Source organism: Lethenteron reissneri, chromosome 42 (genome assembly GCF_015708825.2).
Source record: "Lethenteron reissneri isolate LAM-NWPU_2019-01 chromosome 42, ASM1570882v1, whole genome shotgun sequence".
Classification (NCBI taxonomy): Eukaryota; Metazoa; Chordata; class Hyperoartia; order Petromyzontiformes; family Petromyzontidae; genus Lethenteron; species Lethenteron reissneri.
In genome coordinates, this window is record NC_083820.1 from 6770973 (window position 1) to 6791668 (window position 20696).

General features: G+C 45.7%; 1 protein-coding gene and 7 non-coding genes across 8 annotated transcripts; 1 reads left to right on the forward strand and 7 right to left on the reverse strand.

The window, feature by feature from the left end:
• Positions 1-117: 117 nt before the first annotated feature.
• RPL7 (ribosomal protein L7) lies at positions 118-11019 on the reverse strand. Its single transcript, XM_061568902.1, has 7 exons — positions 10926-11019; positions 8636-8783; positions 7049-7215; positions 4630-4767; positions 2933-3042; positions 1647-1857; positions 118-201 (listed from the first exon to the last, which is right to left on the reverse strand). The coding sequence occupies exons 1-6, from the start codon at positions 10937-10939 to the stop codon at positions 1649-1651; spliced, it is 786 nt and encodes a 261-aa protein (XP_061424886.1). The 5' UTR covers positions 10940-11019; the 3' UTR covers positions 118-201; positions 1647-1648.
• Positions 903-994, reverse strand: LOC133353104 (small nucleolar SNORD12/SNORD106). Its single transcript, XR_009756335.1, has one exon. It is a non-coding gene; the product is annotated as a small nucleolar SNORD12/SNORD106 (small nucleolar RNA).
• Positions 2663-2753, reverse strand: LOC133353107 (small nucleolar SNORD12/SNORD106). Its single transcript, XR_009756339.1, has one exon. It is a non-coding gene; the product is annotated as a small nucleolar SNORD12/SNORD106 (small nucleolar RNA).
• On the reverse strand, positions 4063-4153 carry LOC133353108 (small nucleolar SNORD12/SNORD106). Its single transcript, XR_009756340.1, has one exon. It is a non-coding gene; the product is annotated as a small nucleolar SNORD12/SNORD106 (small nucleolar RNA).
• LOC133353109 (small nucleolar SNORD12/SNORD106) lies at positions 5544-5637 on the reverse strand. The gene has a single exon (XR_009756341.1). It is a non-coding gene; the product is annotated as a small nucleolar SNORD12/SNORD106 (small nucleolar RNA).
• On the reverse strand, positions 7928-8019 carry LOC133353105 (small nucleolar SNORD12/SNORD106). Its single transcript, XR_009756337.1, has one exon. It is a non-coding gene; the product is annotated as a small nucleolar SNORD12/SNORD106 (small nucleolar RNA).
• Positions 9531-9620, reverse strand: LOC133353106 (small nucleolar SNORD12/SNORD106). Its single transcript, XR_009756338.1, has one exon. It is a non-coding gene; the product is annotated as a small nucleolar SNORD12/SNORD106 (small nucleolar RNA).
• Positions 11020-17325: 6306 nt separating the features above from the next.
• TRNAS-AGA (transfer RNA serine (anticodon AGA)) lies at positions 17326-17407 on the forward strand. Its single transcript has one exon. It is a non-coding gene; the product is annotated as a tRNA-Ser (tRNA).
• The last annotated feature ends 3289 nt before the right edge of the window (positions 17408-20696 follow it).

Sequence of the window (20696 nt, forward strand, 5' to 3'; positions counted from 1 at the left end):
CCAAACCCACCTTCCCTGGTTTGATTCCCACTCATGGCCGTTATCGCCGAAGAATATCTAAAATTGCTCAAAGGCAAAGCAGGTGCATGTAAAAATGACCCACGAGGAGTAGGTGCGTGAATTTTTAAAACGTTTATTGGCATCTGTTTGAGCTGGGCAGACTGGGGCAGGACAGGTGGAAGTTGGTCTTGACTTGTAATGCTGCAAGAGACAAGAGGGATTGGATCAGCACAAGGGCGGGGCACAAACCAGATTTTCCCATGGGGCCTGTGACATTCAATAATTGATAAATTGCACCAATGATGAATGCATTGCATAGGGCAACGTTGAGGAGAAATGCACATTAACCATTTATACATTTTACTAATTATACACAAAAGTTATATTCCAAGTGATGGGAGTGGAATTCAACAGGCGTCACAAAGGAATTGATTCAATCGTGATCCTGAATCGTGAATCACGGGGCAATACATTTACCTGCATATACAGGTAAGAATTCACCCCACTGCACAAGCCGATGAATGGGGCATGTTTTAGGTGATTAAAGAATAAAATTTTGCCTGTTTGCACAATGTAGTTTGCAGTCTTGTGTTTCACTTCTACTAGTTCTCTGTTCAGTTGAACTTGATCTCATTCGTCACATGCGTTTCCATTCATTGCATCTCTTTCGCAACGACCATTGGCCAAATGGGGCAAACCAAATGCAGAAATAGGTATTGACCAATGCCGACACGGTCAATTCAATGCATTTCGAGTGGACTTATTACAAAAACTTTATAATTGAATGCCTGGAGTAAAACCCATCGAAGCTGTTCACCCCGTTAAGAACCAAACTTATAACAAACATGGCACTTGAATAGCATCAGTTGTATGACAGAACAACGCTCGCTTGCTTGGAAAGGTGGCTGGCGTCAGTCTTTATTGGCTTAAAGTTTAAAGACATCTGCACTGTCGGTCAGATGGGGAAAAAAGTGACGTCATCATCCGCCAGCCACGCAGCAAAGAGGGGAGGGACCACTGCCGAGGACGTGCACCACTGCTCTTCGAAAGAGACACGTGTGTGCGGCGATCACTCGAGCGGTGCATTAGCAAACTGTTAATGTGGAGTCTAAGGCTTTCAGGGCTCATCGATATCGATTACAGCTCAAGAGACAGCGGTGGAAATTTCACATTCGTACGGTCGGGCATGAATGTGTCGTGAACCTTCAGCTTTACCCAGTAGACAATAGCTCATCTATGCCTCAGAAGTTTTTCAAATCCTATCGAACATCACCATCCCCTATCACACCACAACCCACACAACTACTGCCATAACCACCATTGCTACCAGCGTCAAAACAAGCAGCATCACTTTCACTACTCCCACCAACACCAATCAACACCATTACTACATACCCTTCCACCAGTTACCTCAACCACCATTGTCATCACACAATAATAGCAACAGCCAACACCACATCATAGTATCATTGCACTACTACTATCATTGCAATCAGCATTACGACCGCTACCACCACCAGTTGCCACAACAATTGTCACCACCACCAACACACCATCTATCACGACACTGACACAAACCACCACTACAATCTGCCACAATCACCACTAAAGCTACCACCACCGCCGTCGCCGCCAGCACTGCTCACACTCAGTTCATCTGTCGCACGAGGCGGTTGATCTGGTCCTCGCGGTTGCCGGCGTCGCCGCCCTCGACGTAGTGAGTCGTCTTCTTGCGCATGCCGCCGCGTGGGGACGACAGCTTGAAGGGCCACAGGAAGTTGTTGGCCAACTTGAAGTTCTTGCCGACCGTGAAGATCTCGTGGATGAGGTCCTCGATGCATATGATGCCAGTCTTCCCTGTAAAGGCACACACACGTAATGTGTTTAATATACAGGTGTCAGTCCACTGCTGGATGAAGGCCTCCCCTGCCATCACCACCCCCCACGACCCACTCCGCCCGCGGTTTGTCCGGTTGAAAGCCGCGACAGGTTCAGATATTACCTAGCCACTAATGTTAGCCATTGGCCGAGAAGCAAAGCCAACAGCCACAATATGAGTGCAGTGTGCAAACTACTGCAGAATGGCTTTAAAAAAGTACATTGAAAAATGTGTAAGTTATTTATAAGCAGACTGAAACGTATGCCAACTATTTTTTATCTCGAATAGAACATCAATATATACCAATCCTCTATGTAAATGTGCACAATTTCCAAATCACAAGCAGATTATTAGACGCTTTGAAGGAAAGATTATTTTTAAATGTACCCAGTTGAATATCAAGCACAACTAAATGTGTTCTTCTACACAAACAGCGACTGATAATCAAGGAGTGTGCTAAAAAAATCAATAACCCACTAGCAACCAAAGTCCAAAAAGCAGGCTTTGGTCGAGTCCGTGGATTAAGTGCACATTAAAAAGGCAAATCAAATTCATTTTGATCATCTGTGGCGAGATGAAATACAAACCAAAAGTAGATTGTAAAGTGCTCCAATAAATCTGGTAAGGAATACCTTTAAAACATATTTGTGGGCTTTCACAATGTTTCAGACATGCCTCCATTGTAAGATTACTGGGACGCATGACCTAAATAAGGCCAGTCTGTATCTCAAAATTATCTAGCGTTTGTGGGCTGCATCTTTTTGAAAAGGTGCCTGGCAGCCTGGGTCAGAGTCAGTCGCACTGGCTTAACAAGTGGAGTCATCCGCATCGTCGATCAGATGGGGAAAGAAAATTGCTCATCACTCTCCGACCCAGGCTCGGCACCGCACAGATTCCCGATGGCAGTGGCCACTGGTGATGTGCACCCTGGTGCTGTAGCATTACTCCTATTGGGAGGCTCACAAGGCGTTGTGATCTCCCCCCCCCCCGTGACCATTCAGCGGTTGGCGTGTGGGACACAGGCGTAGCCGTCGTTGGTTGCAGCGCACGAACCGAGGTTCTTCTCGATGAGCGAGTTGTCAGTGAGGGGGATGCGCTGCTTCTTGATCTTGCCGAAGCCACGCTTGTACACGAGTTCCCGCACCGTCTTCAGGTTGGGGTAGCTGCTCGCGCAACGCACACACGACACGCGCAAACACATACAACACGTTCAAGAGGTCTCATTTTAATGGTTTCCGATTTAAGTGTGAAGCATTTATGCAAGAGGTAGGCGGTATGAGGGGTGGCACAATCATTCTCAAAGATGATTCAATATGAACCAAGCTACTGTGTTGATATGAGGGACTTATATTTATTGGAAACTGGCCAAATTATGTCAAGGTCTGCCCAATAGTTGGGAGAAATACCACAACCAAAATAGATATTACCCAATATGCAAACACATTTTGCTCTAAAAGCTACAAAGATGTTTCATAACTCAAGTCTTAAAGAATATTAATTATACAGGGGCAGATAGATGCAGGCAGATGGGCCACAAATAATACAAAATTAATTCTTAAAAACAAATCTGCTACATTTAGATCGCAATTTAAATAAAAATCAATTGGTAAACAAATCTAACAACTTCACCAGATTCTTTGGGTCTTTCATGTAAAGTCACGGAGAGATAGGTTCAAAGGAAATAAAAATTTACGACGTTTCGATCGCAATGCAAGCGGTGGTCATCAGGCTGAAAAAAAAGACTGTACAGTACAACCTTGGATTGCGAGCAGAATTCGTTCCGGAAACGGTGTTTGTAATCCAATGCACTCGTATATCAGTTGTGATCACGTGACGCTCGGCAGACAAAGCGTATACACGTACTACTCGTATTGCAAGACCTCGCTCGTTTATCAAATTAATATTTATTTAAAAATTTAGCTTGTCTTGCAAAACACTGGCAAACCAAGGTTTAACTGTACTCAAGTATATAATACAAGGTGGTGGCCAGTAGAGGGCAGTACAGCAAAATATATCATTGCAGAATACATTGTCCCACCCACACATTTTCCACACATCACGATTCTGTACCCGAGTGTGGTAAAGAATGATCAAATGAGCCACATGGCAATGGGGAAGCCCTCAACCAGCAGTGGCTTTGACAAAAAAAAGATCTGCACATGAACTATAAGGGCACTTGGCCTGGGTCAGAGTCAGTCGCACTGGCTTAACAAGTGGAGTCATCCGCATCGTCGATCAGATGGGGAAAGAAAGTTGCTCATCACTCTCCGACCCAGGCTCGGCCCTGCAGATTATTACACCCCATTGGCCACTCGGGTTTCCCACCACACGCATAACACGCCTTGAAGATGAATCGGCTACACGTCTCTAAGTAGCAAGGCCCTTATTTAAGAGTCTTGAGAATGAGGCTTTCCTGGATAAATAATTGTCACTGTCGTTATTGGGAGCAGAACCACAATTTGTTGGCGTTTTGAGCTCCAAACCCCGCGATCCAGAGTTCGATTCCTGGCCACGGCTAACATCACTAATCAGTGTACTTAAGTATGGTCAAATAATCCCTGATAGCATGGAGAGGCCTTCAGTAAACCGGTAGCTTCAAAAAAGTCTAAATTATGAATTGCAATACAACTACGTGCAGGATATTTCTTTTAGCACCGTTAATTTTCTCAAATCTTCGGATCTGCCAAGTACCCACGGTGCTAAGGCGGTCCCCCCCCAGGTGGAATCGGTCAGTCGAGGTTGCCACTCACCCCCAGGCGATGTAGGGCTCTGCAATGCGCAGCATGTTGATGGACGCCTTGTTGATGCGCACAAACACACCGTTGAAGATCTGCCGCAGCCTCAGGAGCTGCAGGACCTTGCGCACCTTGGGGCTCACCCCGTTGATACTTCACAGGGAAGACGGCAAAAGAAAAACACGCGCGCAAAAATCAATTAACGTTTCATCCGCCGTTCGACTGTAAACAAGCGAGATGTTGAACTTCTGCCGTTGCCAGATGTTGAACTTCTTTCGCACCGTACGTAGCCAACCGTGCTCATTGGAGGTGCCAGTACAGCAATGGATTCTTGATTCTCAGAATCAAAATCTTTATTTAGACTGGAAGAATCCAGTGAACTATGGAAGCTCTATTTCACAGATGTCCAGTATCTGTGATAGCTTTCAGTTATAACTACCCCTTTAGATACATAGGGTTTTCTCCCACTTTGGTCAAACATCCCCAATGCAGAACACTTCTGAGATTAAGTCATGAGACTCAGTGAGGCTTCTTTTATGGGTAAATAAAGGGCATTACCTCCCCACACTGGTCAAAGTACATTGGCCAAGACATGCAACATAAATGTGATTGTACGGATGTAACATCCTTTGCAGCACTGCCCTCTGCTGGCCCACTACATACACTCCCCGTTGCATTTTACCCCCCTTGTTGCAAACAGATTTTACTCAAAAAAACACCTTATCTGGACAAGAGCCATTTACTGTATCACCTTCCAACTTAACTGTGTAGATGTTAACACAACCTTTCAAACACAGACCCACACGCGTAAAGCTATCACTGGATATTTGCAGTCCACTTTGAGCAAAAACGTGGGTGCGTGCAATCACTAATAATTCCACAAGGCGCCCTGCATAGGCGTGGCTTACAGTGACAGGCTACATTATACAGCGGCAAGTTCAGACAAGAACTGGCAAAAGTTGCTTCTTACTCCGCATTTACGATCAGATGGGGAAAGAAATTGTGGTCATCATTACAAGCCGCTGCAGGTTTTATTTACACTTGCTAGGCTAATCTAAATAGAAATCACACTTTCCATAACCGTATTCCACACCTATTTTTCCATGTGAATGTGAGATTGTGCATACATTTTAATCGAGTAGTGCAATGGTCAGCACAATCTACTACAAATCCAGCAACCTGTTTTTGGATTTCATTTTTCTCTCGAAACTAATTTGCCTTCTCAAACTCTAATCCGATTAGAACCGAGAGATTACATTTTTTATTGGACGACCGAACCTGGACAGACCTGGTTGAAATTAACCCCTGGATCTGTGTCTATCAGTCTAAGGGACTATACTTGAGTCTCTAGGTCAGCGGTCGGGAACCTATGGCTCGCGAGCCATATATGGCTCTTCCAGTGACGGCATCTGGCTCCCAGACAATTTTGAGTTGAAAAAAATCAGTTTGGAACTGATTTTAAAATACTTGTGATATTGCTTAATAATACTGTGTCATTTAAAAGTAAACAGAAATTCGTTTTGAAGATAAATTTCACGGTTCACGCCTGCATGAAGCTCAACCTCACCACGTATGAACCAGACTACAAAGCCATCAGCAAAACCAAGCAGCACCAGAAGTCGCATTAAAAGTAAGACATATTTAATTTAGTATACGTTAAAAATACTATATGGCTCTCAATGAAATATATTTAGAAATATTTGGCTTTTATGGCTCTCCCAGTCAAAAAGGTTCCCGACCCCTGCTCTAGGTCCTATTGCGAGTCTATGGGTCGTACAAATAAAAGCACGCACAAAGCAGAACTCCCATTCCGTCTCACCACAAAAATACCACTGGACAACCCTTCAAATCTGTGACGCACGCGTGTATGAATGTTTAGTAATAGTTTCCAGATTTAGCAAACAACTTGGATCAAACTTTTAATGTAGCTGCCCAAAAGTTTTTGAACTACCTCATTCAGTCTCTTGGCATCTCCATTCTGCCAACTGCCCTCATTTCAACTATTAAAATCACTAAAGTTTGTGAATGTAATTTGACAACATAATTGCAGCTTAGGTTTTTTTGCAAATCAGTAATTGTGGGGGGGGGGGATACATTTCTGAATTAAAACATCTTGTTTTTACTCCATGTCATATTAAATGATAACAGGTTTTTTCCCCATTTTTTCTGGCAAAAAACAGGTGTGCCCGACCTGTGCCAGAGCCCCCCCCCCCCGCCGCCAGCAAGTATTATCAGGGTTCCTAACACGCCCGGAGTCGAGATCCTCACCATACTTCACCCTTTTAGGCTGCTACGGCAGCTTACGCAAGAGGCCACAAGACGTTTTGGCACAACGGTCCATCGTCCGACCATGCGTGACAAAAGTTTTACCCCCGTCAGCATTCGCGGCTTTCAAGACCACAGTTACGAGGGGGACAAGCAGAGAGAGCGTTACCCGCGAATGCGGATGACGAACGCGAGCTTGGGCTCGGCGGGGACGTAGAAGTTGCCAGCCTTGCGCGCCATCCTCGCCAGACGGATCTCACTGCGCTCCTTAGAGTGGTACTCCTTGACGTACGCCTCGGCGCGCTTGTAGATCAGATGGCGCGTCACCCGCCGGTTCTGTGCGAGGACGCGCGGGAGAGAGAAACATGCGGCGGGTGGGCGGGGAGGAGGAGATCATTAGCAAGGTAGTTGTAACAAGATCAACAACCAATTTTACCAATCCCCAATGGTTAGCGTGATGAAATATGGACAATCAGCTATTGCTGATATGGCAACAGTGGATTGATGAAGATGTTGATGTTTTACATAACTCCCAGTTCAGAGGGAGCAATCGTCTCTGGCCAAGTTCACCGCAACCATTTTCGACTGCAAGTTTATTTTAGACCGATAATTTTCCAATTTACTGTAAACAGCATCTAAACGTGACCATCTTGGTCAAGGTTAATTTGTCAATCCACTCCTGGACGGTGGCCTCCACACGCTGTGTGGGTCGTGGTGGTAATTTTGACCATACTTCATCATGCTAGTCATAGCAAGTTGATAAAGGTAGGAAAGCGGACGCTGGAGCGTGCAGTGCAACAATGGATTTTGCTGCACTGTCCTCTGCTACTAGAAAGCCCCATGACATGTTTCTGTATGGAGTCACCCCTCCACGCAACATCCAGGCTTCAACCCCACTTAGCTTCAGCCCATTTGATTAAGATGTTTAGAAAGTCTTAGACGTATAGCATATATACCACTAAAAACCTTGCTAAAGGCCACCTCACATTTATAGAAACTCACACGGGAATTTAGTTTCATTACAAAATATGGGTTTCTCTTAAGCTCTGTGCAGCACGTCAGACAAAACTGGCTTAGTGCAGTTTGCATCGCCACGGTCGATCCGATGGGGAAAAAAGTTCAGTCATCATTGCACCGCACGGCCGCCATTCAATGGCGAAAGAGAATCAACAAATCCACAACTCAATAATATGACCAGGTTACAAAATAAAACTACATCATAGACGCGTGAGCAGTACACGTGCAACAATTCTCCACATTAGCAATGTCCACACACCATATACCAGGTACGCATTTAAGGATCAGTTGACTGATAATTTAAGTGGTACTCATCTCCTGTTTATAGCCCTGAGCCATTGGTGGAAATTCAACATTGCTATGGAAGAGATGAGTTTAATCATAGGGCTACCACTTAACTTCCCAACAAAGTAGTTCTCATTATCAACCCTCGAGGAATGCTGGTCTAAGTCAACCCCCAACCTGGATTTTAACTCACAACCTTCCGGCCGCGAGCCACTTGCTCCACTACTGATCTACCTGGTCAGACAACACACCGTACCAGAAATGTATTAAAGGCCAAATCAGCTTAGGGAAGGCCAACTAATGTTAGCCGGGGTCAGAAACCGAATCCAGGTTTGATGGGTTTATAGCGCGAACCGCTACGTTATGTAGAACTTCTTTCGCACCGAAAGTAGCCAACTGTGCCAATCGGAGGTGCCACTTACACTGGCGCAGTCACGCGGTTGTCGAAACGTACCAAGCGATCACGAACTCGCTGCTTGGCCCGCATGGTGCGCATGGCCTGGAATGCCTTCCTCCTCTTGAGCAGAGACTCGGGCACCTGGGGCACTTTCTTCCCATCCTTTTTCTTCTTCTTCTCCACCGGCACCTCCTCTTTCTTCTGTCTTAAAAGACAAAAAGGGGAAAGCAGACGCACAAACAGTTGGATGTGTCAAGGTTTAACGGATGCGTTCGAGATGGTTGCGAGGACTTGGCTAAGTGTGTTGGTACAAGTTTGATCTTGAGCTTTGGATGTAAAGGCTGGGGAATCACGAGTATATGATTAACAATCAGCTACGAGATGGCCAGATGGCAGTACAGAAAGTGGATTCTTGAAGCTTTATATGCAGATCATTTGATGTTATACCACTATATGCATATTACGTTTTCACTCCGTACTCCAGATTCCTCCATATGAAAAACTGTCATACAGCGGCATTTGATTAATTCCAACTGACTTGAAAAATAATATGGACTTATCTGGATATATATTATATTACCCGATTAATGCACGCAATTAATTAGCCACATCCAGATTCTTTACCAAGCAAAAGGACAAAGTCTACAGACTCACTTCTAAAACGGTTAAACATGTAAAAGTTTGTTGGCCACGTGCTAGCCACGAGCTTCTCAAACGCCAATCATCTAAGCAGATACAGTATATTCAGCAATGAGGTCTTACAAACTGGATGGAGTTGTGGGCGCCATGGATTCCAGGCCACACTACCAGTCCTGGGTCTCTCCCTCCGCCACAACCCACACTGACCATCGCGGTGAAGTATGATCAAATATCCCCCCCCCCTCGACACACACAGCGTGGAAAGGTCTTCGTCCCGCAGTGGACAACAATTATAACGGATTTATATAAACTGTGCGGCGCATCAGACGTAACTGGCATAGTGCAGTTTGCTTCGCCACGTTCGATCCGATGGGGAAAAAAGTTCAGTCATCATTGCACCGCACAGCAGCTTCTCATCATCATCATTATTATCACCGAGATTCCTTCCCATCGTCACGTGGTGGTCACCTAACCCCCGTTTCGGGACCGCGGTTCCTCGTCGCAACGTGGTGCCACTCGGTTTAATTTGAGAGTTTTCCGAGTCCATATAACGTAAGCCCTTTTTTTTAGTCATCAACAAATGTTAAATTCGTGTGTCTCGTTATCGAAAAGTTATTTGCATACTAAATTGTAGTTAGAACCCTTCACTCATTCCAATAATACAATCACTCACCATGAACATAAGCAAAACCGTCCTAGATTACAGATTAAAATCCCGCACATTACACTCGACACCTTAAGCCGACTGCACACACTACACGTATGACTTTACACAATACAGCAACCCTCTGCACTGCACAAAGCCACATTCCACTAAGTACTGTATATACGTTTACAACGAACAACTCAAAATTACCAAACGCACTTTACTCTCAGGTTAACGCATTACATAACATAGTTAACCGATTACACACCAATGTAAAAACGTAAATGTTAATTAAGAACATTATATAAAACATCACGTTCACGCTGCCCCTTGGCTACAATTCACCGCCGAAAGCCTCCTCCGCAGTTGCTGGTCCATGGGTGATCAATGACCATACTTCACCACGCCGGTCAATGCAGGTTGACGCAAGCGGAGCCAGACCCAAGACCGGTTGAGGAATCACCGCCGATGTTAAAACTGTGGTCGGGAAACCCGAGTGGCCGGCTTCACATTTAAGATCGCTATAGCCAACGCGCGACCGCTACAACCCACGTTTAGCAACGTAACATAGTCCACGCCTCGACGTTAATGCCAAATGAAAGAGAAGTTAACACAAAGTATCCACAGTTTAGCGCACGCTAAGTGACACGCGGTCCTGTTTAGAAAAAGGCTTTGCGCTACAGAGGCCCAAGCTAGCGGTGGGCGTTCGCTATGACCTATTAACGCTCAAAACTCAAGTCCACAACACAATACCAACAACGCGAGATTATTCACCACCGAATAATCAATTACAAATAAAAGCAATTACATTACATTGACCCTACGCTTGAACAGGCCTCGCCTCTAGGCTCCTGTCGTGTAGGCCTCACTCAATGCAGCAACTCCATTCACTCGCGCCTCAATTCACAACAAAAAAATACAAACGGTTAAAATTAATCGGCAAATAATTATCCACGGCGATGAATGAACACATCCTGTAGAATTACGACAAGTTGTTTTGATGAATAGACGCGTAGTTTGTAAGGATTGACACGGATCGCGCGACGCTGGAGAGACACTTACTCTGCGTCCGCCATTTCGCCCGGGGGGGAAAGAGGGGGACTCACGCATGCGCAGTGCACTTAGCGGCCCCGCGGTCACGTGGTGCGGGTCCCCCGCCGATTGTGTTTCGTAGCTCGGATAAGCAGCCGCGAGTGAACGCGCGTTTGTATTTTATAGCTCGCATAGAGCGACAGCAATGATTATTATCAAATTTTCCGAAATATAAGACCGATTCTAAAGGAAAGACGCGCACAACTTTGGGGTAACTTTGGCGGGGGGGGGGGGGGGATGCGTTGATAATCGGCAGAAGACCCCATCTATGGGCAGCCGTCTTCCAGAATATGTTTATGAACTAGATCCTCAATATTTGGAGTTTGCGTGTCTCTCTCTCTCCGTGGTCGCGTGGATTTTTCTCCGGGTCCTCCGGGTTTTCCCTCCACATTTATAATCAACGTGCGTGTAGAGCATCTGTGGCTGCTATAAACTTCCACGTGATAAGCCACTTCGTTGAGCTATCATTTGTGGCCAGGTCGCTTCTGAAAAGAGCTACGTAGTTCAGTGGGCCTTAGCTGGTAAAATAAAATAAAGTTAGTGTATAGGCAGCATTATTTAAATTATAACACGCGCCGCCAACTTTTCCTTTCAAAATGATAAATTAAAGGTCAAAGTAAAATGGACATTTAATTCCACATTCATGTAGCGGGGGCGAGTCTATTATAGACAGAGAGGTACTCGTTTTATCGACCCCGGGGGAATGATGGGCTGAGTCAACTCCCAACCAGGATTGGTACCTCGCAACCTTTTCATGTCGTGCCGCTCACTCGACCGCTGAGTCATCTGGCGAGATTTAATTAAAATCAATATGGGTGGAATTTGCGTCTTATAATCCAGACAACAAGACAATTACCCAGTTTTCAGATCCAATAGTCTGGCTGTTGATGAAAGCGCTGTAATTGGGCTTGTACCAATGGCTAGATGCTCGATAGTGAAGAATAATGTTCTCCTTCCACGGCACCTCCGATTAACACGGTTGGCTACGTACGGTGCGAAGGAAGTTCAACAAATAAGGAACAGAACGCGTCGGAGAGGTTGAGATTGCGTACACCGGGGAGATGGAGCGATGAAATCAACTCGCGTGCGGAGATGACGCCGGGCTGGGGGAGGCTTTCATCCAGCAGTGGATTGACCATGACTGGCGGTGATTATGATTCCCAACGAGAGACGTTCTCATGCCACTTCGCCACTGATGTTGGCTGTATCGAACGTAGCGCACTGAGCCACCGCTGTCGACATACAAATACTCTAAACACACACACACACACGGCACAAAGACGAACATCTCCCGTATAGTCTCAAACAGACTGTTGGGGCAAGTGCTGTTAGCGAGCACCTTTGAAGGTCTGAACGGTACACGAGGGGGTGGGTGGCCAGCACCACGCCCGACCGCCTTCGTCTCCCCAGTAGCGATGTTTTTAAGCACCGCAGCAGGAACTCATTTGAGGCTGAGTCGACCTAGGGGAGGGCCCAGGAACCGGTTCAAATAATCGTCACTGGCGTTGGTGGCCGTGAGCGGGAATCGAACTCGGGTCGCCGGGTTCGTAGCAGAGCGCGCTAACCGCTCTAATAACTTGCCACCATGCACACACACACACACCCAACCCCCCCCCCCCCCCACACAAACACACACAACCAGCAAGCACCACAAAAACACTCGTGCACCCACACAGAGCCACACGCCACCACCCACCCACCACACACACACCCACCACACACCCACCCACCCACCACTCTCACGCACGCACGCGCGCGCGCACCCCCTGCGCCGTCACGAAACTTGTTTGTTAAAGAGCCCCCGACACTCGCGAGCGGGACACGAGACGGCCAAGCCTGGACGGCCGCGAGCAAGAGGAAGAGGAGGAGGCGAGCCGAAGAGTAGAACCTGAAACCCCCGGTCCATTGTGAGTGATCGGGGAGACTCTTCATCTTATCGGGTCCTGAATGGCATTGAAAGGGTTGATCGCGTGGACCTGTCGGAGGAAGACCGTGCAATCTCTGTGGGGATATCTCCCAACCCAGATCCCGTCCATCACTTAGGTCCTGCAGCCGTAGATCTCCGTTCCGACAGGATCTGTCATTGTAAAAAAAATCGGATCTCGAATCTCATGGTTCCGTGCTCTGCAGAATCGCTCCTGGAAGTCGCAGAACTGTACAGACTTTCCTGTGGAGGTTCCAGCTCTCTGCCGAATCAATCTCAAGGTTCCAAGGACAAGAGGTTCAGCTATCGCGCTTCCATCTGTCGCGGGATCGCGTGTCAAGGTTCCAGCTCCGCGCAGGTGAGAACACAGCCCCGCACATTCACATCATTCCCATGGGCCGGCAGCGGGCTTCGTTTGCTTTTTATCGGCTTTAGCGTCACACTCATCATAGAACCACCCCAAGAGTTAGCAGAAGTTGCGAGTGATATTTGTATTCGTCTCCCTTCAAAATCACAAAACGCAAACTTTGAATGCGTATGGTTTAACGCCCCAAAAAAGTCTCGCACGCAAAATTGATTCGGTGAATTTTTAAGTGGGTGTAAAATCTCAAATGCTGATTTTCCGATGTTAACATGTGATATCATGTTTTGTTCAGATCCAATCCGGATACACATACACACACTCTTTGTAGATCTAAGTTCAAAACGATAGAAAGAGGCATCTCAAAATGTGTTTTCTAAATGTTGGGGGAGGGGGGAGTTAATTCAATTAAAACAAACTCACATTTGTAAATTTAAGAACTTAAAACCTGATGTCGTACAGCATTTAGATGAGCATTTAGATTCGTAAGCATTCAATGTTTCTGAATTGCAAGCTTTCGTAAGTATATCTCTAACAAAATATATAACTAAACAAAAACAATCATATATTTTTAATCTAGAACCAATGCAATTTTTTATATATTTCTAATCGCTAAATTTGTGCCAAATTAATCTTTCTAGCCCTTCTAGAATATCATAAGAATATTTACATTAATCGCGATCGTTAGCGAGTATTGTATAAGGCGATCCATTTATAGATACTCCACTTAATACAAGTCATCGTATTCACTTCAAAGCCTCTACACGTGTCGCCCACCAATCTCAATTCAACGCATGCAGTCTGGTAACGTCTCTCCTCTGTAAGATACGGTCCCATCGCCTTCGCGACACTATTCAAGAGTAACCCTTTTCGGAAGAAAGTAAGAAGCCCATGATAATTCAGTGGTGTATCCATAAATGGATCGCCGTGTCCCACGACTGCTATGAGTACTCAAGCTGCCATCGTTGGTGAAAGCTCGCCGCTCTTATTAAATACCCGACTCAGCATTAATAAGTTACAATACAGAGGAGGCCTTGTGGGAACAATGCAATTCCGTTATCCTCATTAAGCATTAGTTTATTAACGACGGAGTGTGAGAGCGGTGGCGCAGTGGTTAGCACACTCCCCGCTATGAACACCCCTTGCTCGCCAGGGTTCTATTCCCGGTCACGGCTAACGCGACCGACAAGCGATACCGTTCCTGGGAATTGAACTCGGATGTCCAGATTGGTGGCGCAGTATGCTCACCACTACACCTCCACAGTAATAACATTCACATGGTATACACGTACAGTCATACGCGCAATATGCCACGGACATGACAACTTTGCGTTCAATTCCCGGCCACGGCTAACATCAGCGGTGAGTGATGTCTGGACCGGTCCTGGGTCCTCCCCTCCGCTAACTTGCACTGACCAGCGTGGTGAAGTATGGTCAAATATCGATTTAAAGCTTTCGTGACTGCAGGGATTCATCTTCTTGGTTCTTTCGGTAAAGTTACGTAGAATGGAAATAATAAAATAATAAAAAATAAAACATAATAAAACAATTCTCACGACGTTTCGGCCACAACGCAAGCAGCCGTCCTCAGGTGAAGAACAGGTCTGTCCATTCAGACGCTGTCTTCTGGACAGACCTGTTCTTCACCTGAGGACGGCTGCTTGCGTTGTGGCCGAAACGTCGTGAGAATTGTTTAATTATGTTTAATTTTTTATTATTTTATTATTTCCATTCTATGGTCAAATAACCCCAACGACCGACAACTCGGCGTGGGGAGGCCTTCGTCCAGCAGTGGAGGCTGTAAATTATGATGGTTGTTTACAATCGAGCAGCTTTTGTCTATTTTTGATTCCATGAACAAAGAGACACGAGGCTGCTGGCTGCTACCGCTGCTGCAATATTTACAAGCGCAGAGTCAGTGGTGGAAACTCTTCGTTTCCATGGCGGGGCCCAGGATATACATAATAATTATCACAGCGACATCACTGCCACTGAACGATGCAACCTCACAAACCGGTGCTCATTTTACCGACCACGGAGTAGAGATGAAGATTATCAGAACGATGGTGATGATTGCTATTGATTTTGATGATGCTGCTGCTGCTTCTGATGATCATCATCATAACATTCACCGGTATCAGTGACCTTATTAACTATGATCATGTCGTCGTTAGCACACAGACAAATAACAATAACGATAACAATGCAATGTGTAACAATACCCTTTCACGGACCAATCAGAATGATCATCTTTATTTATCCTGGAGGAATCCGATGGGCTAGGAGGCTCTTTTTCACAGATGTCCAGCAGACCACAGATGACCGCGACTCTGAGGTTCGCGGTCAGTGGCACTCGAAAGCCAGACGATGGAGGCCTCTATAGGTGTCTCTTAAAAGTAGGACAACTAATTTCACACACACACACACACGGAACGACTCAACACATTCGTCAAGGTGCTATGAAAAAGGGCCATTGCCCAAAACGTTGCCTGTGTGTTGTCTTGGTGTGGTCAGGACCGTTGTTGTTGTTGTTTTGCTGCCTTGCCCAAGCTTGCATTTAATGTTGAAAAATCGCCAGGAAGTTATGTACTTAAACATTTTATTTATTTTTTTACTTATTTCTTTTTAACTACTTGCAAACATGTTTTACTTATTTCTTTTTAACTACTTGCAAACATTTAGTTTGTATACTTTTACACCCCTGCCGTTGTTTTGCACTGTTTGTTGTTAGAACTTTTTGAACCGCCCCTCCTGGACATCCGTGCAAAAGAGCTTTATAGCTTATCGGATTTTTCCAGGACAAATACAGATTCTGATATATTTCCTTTCAAGGTCACAGTGTTATTAACAGACGTGTTGAACATTTCGTTAAAATTCGATGTAGATTCAACGCTGCTGCTGCTCTTTAAAGCTTTCGTGACTGCAGGGATTCATCTTCTTTGTTCTTTCGGTAAAGTCACGTAGAATTGAAATAATAAAATAATAAAAATGAAACATAATAAAATAATTCTCACGACGTTTCCGCCACAACGCAAGTAGCCGTCTTCAGGTGGAGAAGCTGCTGCTGCTGTGAATGTACAGCAGCAGCATCGGGACGATGATGATGATGGCCGCGTTCCAGACGGAGGGAGCCGCCACGGAGTAACGAGATCCGGCAGTGACCCTGGCACCAATCCTCGGTGTAGAAAAGAGGAGAAGGAGGTTGTGAGTCGCTCTGATACATGCAGAGTTCCACCGTGAGCTGGAGAGCAAGGTGACAGGAGCGATTATAAAATTGAATTGTAAAAGGAGCGTACGTGTTTCCAGTACATATTTATTGCACATTGTATCACTTAATGCCATCACTCTATTAGCCGACAGAAATGTGTTAGGCAGTGCACCACATGACTGGAACCCTTAACAGCATATCGGAAAATCAAATTAATCATCATCAGCATCATTATCATACATCATCATCGGCAACATCATCACCATACATCATCAGGAGCGGTATCATCATCATCATCGTCCATCATCAGCATCATGATCTTACATCATCAGCAGCAGCAGCGTCGTTATTGCAACACATCAACCGAGCGTTATCGCATTCAGCTCTTCATCACAACTCAGGTCGCCCTCGCTAAAGAAGCAATCGTTGTTCGTGTGGTGCCAGCTCCTCGCTGCTGCGTGGCGGCTGCTTCTTCTTCTCTCCACCCTCTCTCCACCCTCTCTTCATCCTCTCTCCACTCTCTCTCCACCCTCTCTCCATCCTCTCTACACGAGAGCGGATTTGGGTGGCGGCGTAGTGTCACAAGTTTAAATTATTTTTTATTAATATTGTGTCTCAACGGAACTTTTTAATCTGTTTGTCAAATAAATGATACAGCAACAGTAATCATCATCACCACCAATAACGCTCACATCAAACTTGTCATCGTTAATCCATCAAACATCGATATTAAGTTAGGAAACTCAACGGCCATTCATAACACTATCATCATCACCACCACGATCAATCATACTTATCAGATCGTCAACACACCGATCAGTAATCATAACAATGAATATCCATCACTATCACATCAACATCCTCATTGTCACAGCAGGTAGTCGTGGCCGAGCGGTTAAGGCGATGGACTAGAAATCCATTGGGGTCTCCCCGCGCAGGTTCGAATCCTGCCGACTACGCAATTTTTTTGGGGCTGTTAGCGAGGACCTATCAAGGCTGGCACGATACACGAGGGGGGGGGGTGGGTGGCCAGTCTCACACCCCGACCGCCTTTGTCTCCCAAGTGGCAATGTTTATACACCGCACCAGGTACTTATTTGAGGCTGATTTAAACACAATATATTGTGTATATTGTATATATATATTTATGTATGAGCTGTGTAATTGCCGAGACGCCGTGTGCTTGATTTGGTCGTGTTTAGCCCACTGCACTACAAACCCGGCGACCCGAGTTCAATTCTCACTCACGACCAATAACAGTGGCGAATTTTTTTAACCGGTCCTGGGCCTCCCCACGATCGACTCGGCCTTAAATGAGTACCGAGTACAATCCGTAAATATCGTACGTGGTTCTGGCCACCCACCCCATCGTGTGCTGTGCCAGCCTTCATAGGTGCTACTCGCTAACAGCACTTGCCCCAACAGTTTGTTCAGGCTATAAGGGGGAACTTTGTCTGAAGTCAATGTACACATCACATACTATACATATCTCCTTCAAGGGGGGAGGGGGGGGTGTAATGTTACTTGAGTAAAACTGAACATCAATATAAGAATAATTTACATGCTCCTTATACCGTGTCGGTCGCGGGGGTTGTTTTACCATACTTCACCAGGCTGGTCAGTACGGGTTGTTGAGGGGGTTAGAATGATCGAGTGGCCCAGAACCATAATTTAGATATCATTCGCCACTGATGTTAGACGTGTCCACTCACTTTGTCCGTAATATATATGTACAGTATACATCTATATATACTGGCTATAAAACAAGACTGCAAATGCGTTTCACGTTATTTTGTTTCTGGGCTGCGTCCTGCTAGTCCAGGGGCGCCACTGTGGTGTGATGTTAACTCTCTCGCCTGGTATACAGGATATCGTGGGTTCAATCCCGAGCCTGACGCCTGCTGTACATTTGGAGTTTGCGTGTCTCTGTCCCGGTGGTCGCGTGGATTTTTCTCCGGGTCCTCCGGGATAAGTCATATCATTGGGCTGTTATTTGTGGCGAGGTCGCTTCAGCTCAGTGGGCTTTAACTGATAAAAAAAAATATCTTAAAATTTCCACGTGCATATACTGTATATGTTACGTTGTGTTTTTCAGTCATGCTCCTCCCACCAATATCTTCCTTTGTTCAGTGAGGTTGTTAAACTCGAGTTCTGTTCATCCCATCAAATCTTCCTTTGTTCAGTGAAGCTGTTCAACTCGAGTTCTGTTCATCCCATCAAATATTTCTTTGTTCAGTAAAGTTGTTAAACTCGAGTGTTTTTCCGTCATTTATCTTGAGCACAACAATGCAGGGCATCCTTTGTTCCGTTATTTTCTCTCCAGTAATTTGCCCGCAGTTCGTTTCTATTGGACGTGCCTAAAACGACGAGGTCATCAGACCAGCTCAGATGGCCGTGTAAAATTGTATCTCGATAAATGTTCATCGCTTTATCCCCCCCCCTTACCCCTCCGCCCAAATTACATTTTAGGAAATTATCTTCCAACGTCGCTGTGGCAATTGCCTTTGGTGAGCGTGGCGCCTTCTCCCCCTTGCCCGGCTCCTCTTCTGCATTGTTATTATCTTGACTTCACGTCTTTTCGATGTATCCACGCGACGTCCTTCCAGCCCAGCCAGCCAGTCAGCAAAACGTTTTTGCTCCAATATAGTATTACAAAGAATCTCGCTGTCTTTTTACAAGTTTTTAAAATTATTATTCTATCATTAATCTCTCTGTATATACAAATAAAGGCATTGTTATATATATTTTTAGGTAGTCTGGCTCATCGCTTCGAGAGCAATATGAAGTGACTTTTGCAAAAAAGTTCCAACGTCGAGTGGAAAGCAGCAGAGGCCCAGCGTGCAGCGAGAGAGATGGAGATCACGTGGCATCGTGGGTCCTGAAATGACCGCGGCGCCGTGTGGCGGAAAGGCCATCAGCCAGCAGTGGATAGATCACGGCTGACGATAATGAACGCACGCGCTCAAAACAGGATCGTGCACGATAATACACGGCGCGAAATGTGCCCGCCTTTAGTTTGAATGCGGTGTGCGCTGCCCATGGCAATGTGTGGTGGGTAATATATCTACATAATGTGTACGCGTGCATAGCGGGCGATCTATTTATAGATACACCACTGATTTTTTACGAGCCCCCCCCCCCCACTTACTCTCTTCTCAACACTCGTTTGAAAAGTATTTTGTGGAAGCGATGGATTCATTATTTACATGAGAGAGAGTTAACGATTTTTATATATATAGTAATCATGGTGGGTTAAGTGTAGAAGCTTTAAAGGGGAAATAATGTCCCCCTATAATATCTGCCTGTTATGTTAGTGGGGTATCTATAAACAGATCGTCTTTAAACGTGTACGCGTAATCTTATCAATTCTAACTATGTTCTTACAAGAGCTAGACACTTCGAATTCGGCACATATATACACACACACAGCGGTCGAGTCTGCGTGTATAGTCAGACAACAGTCGTGAAAATGACCTTTCCATCTTCATCATGAGACCTCCTTTGCCAGTACCAAAATATAAGAATAGGTTTTTCACCTTTTTTCTAGCAACAAAACTGAAACACACTCTGACAACGCATATATCATCAGTGTGTGTTTTTGTTTGCATTCAGACCACAAGTATCGTGGTTAATGCAGACATGATTCCTCATAAAAAAGTTTCAGTTTTGTTGGCCCAAAAAAATGGTAAAAACCCCTATTCTTACGACCTTTCCATATTAATATAAAGACGCACACAGACGCACGTAACTGTGCGCATACCGCGATGCCGAAAGACGAACGCGTGGATTTGGAGAGCGCACGCCGCTAATCGAAGGCAACATTCAAACCGTTGCAGTAAAAAAGCGAGCGGGTGGGGGGTCTAAGGGGCCAGACAGAGCAAGGGAGAGTGCGGTGGGGGAGTTTAACGGACGGTCCGAGATTTAAATCGGCAACCAAGGAACGGAACGCGCCCGCAAGGTGCGCGTTGCCCAACCGTCGAGGGAGATGGAGCGATGCCATCAAGCTCGCAGGATCGAGAGATGTGGCGGTAGGTTTGGGGAGGTCTTCATTCATCAGTGGACAGGCCATGGCTGATGCTGATGATGATGAGTTATGGGCGGCGACATAGTTAGGCCTTCATCCAGCAGTGGACAGGTCATGGCTGCTGCTGCTGCTGTTGCCGCCGCCGCTGCTGACGATGATAACTTTACACACACGCAAGTGTTTAAATTTGACGTCTATGTTAAGTACAAGGTTTATTTAATAAT

Coding starts and splice junctions, on each gene's coding strand:
- RPL7 (XM_061568902.1), bottom strand. Junction 7,216..8,635: donor AGCGAGTTCGTGATCGCTTG/GTACGTTTCGAC, acceptor GTCCTCGCACAG/AACCGGCGGGTGACGCGCCA. Junction 1,858..2,932: donor GCTCATCGAGAAGAACCTCG/GTTCGTGCGCTG, acceptor GTGCCTTTACAG/GGAAGACTGGCATCATATGC.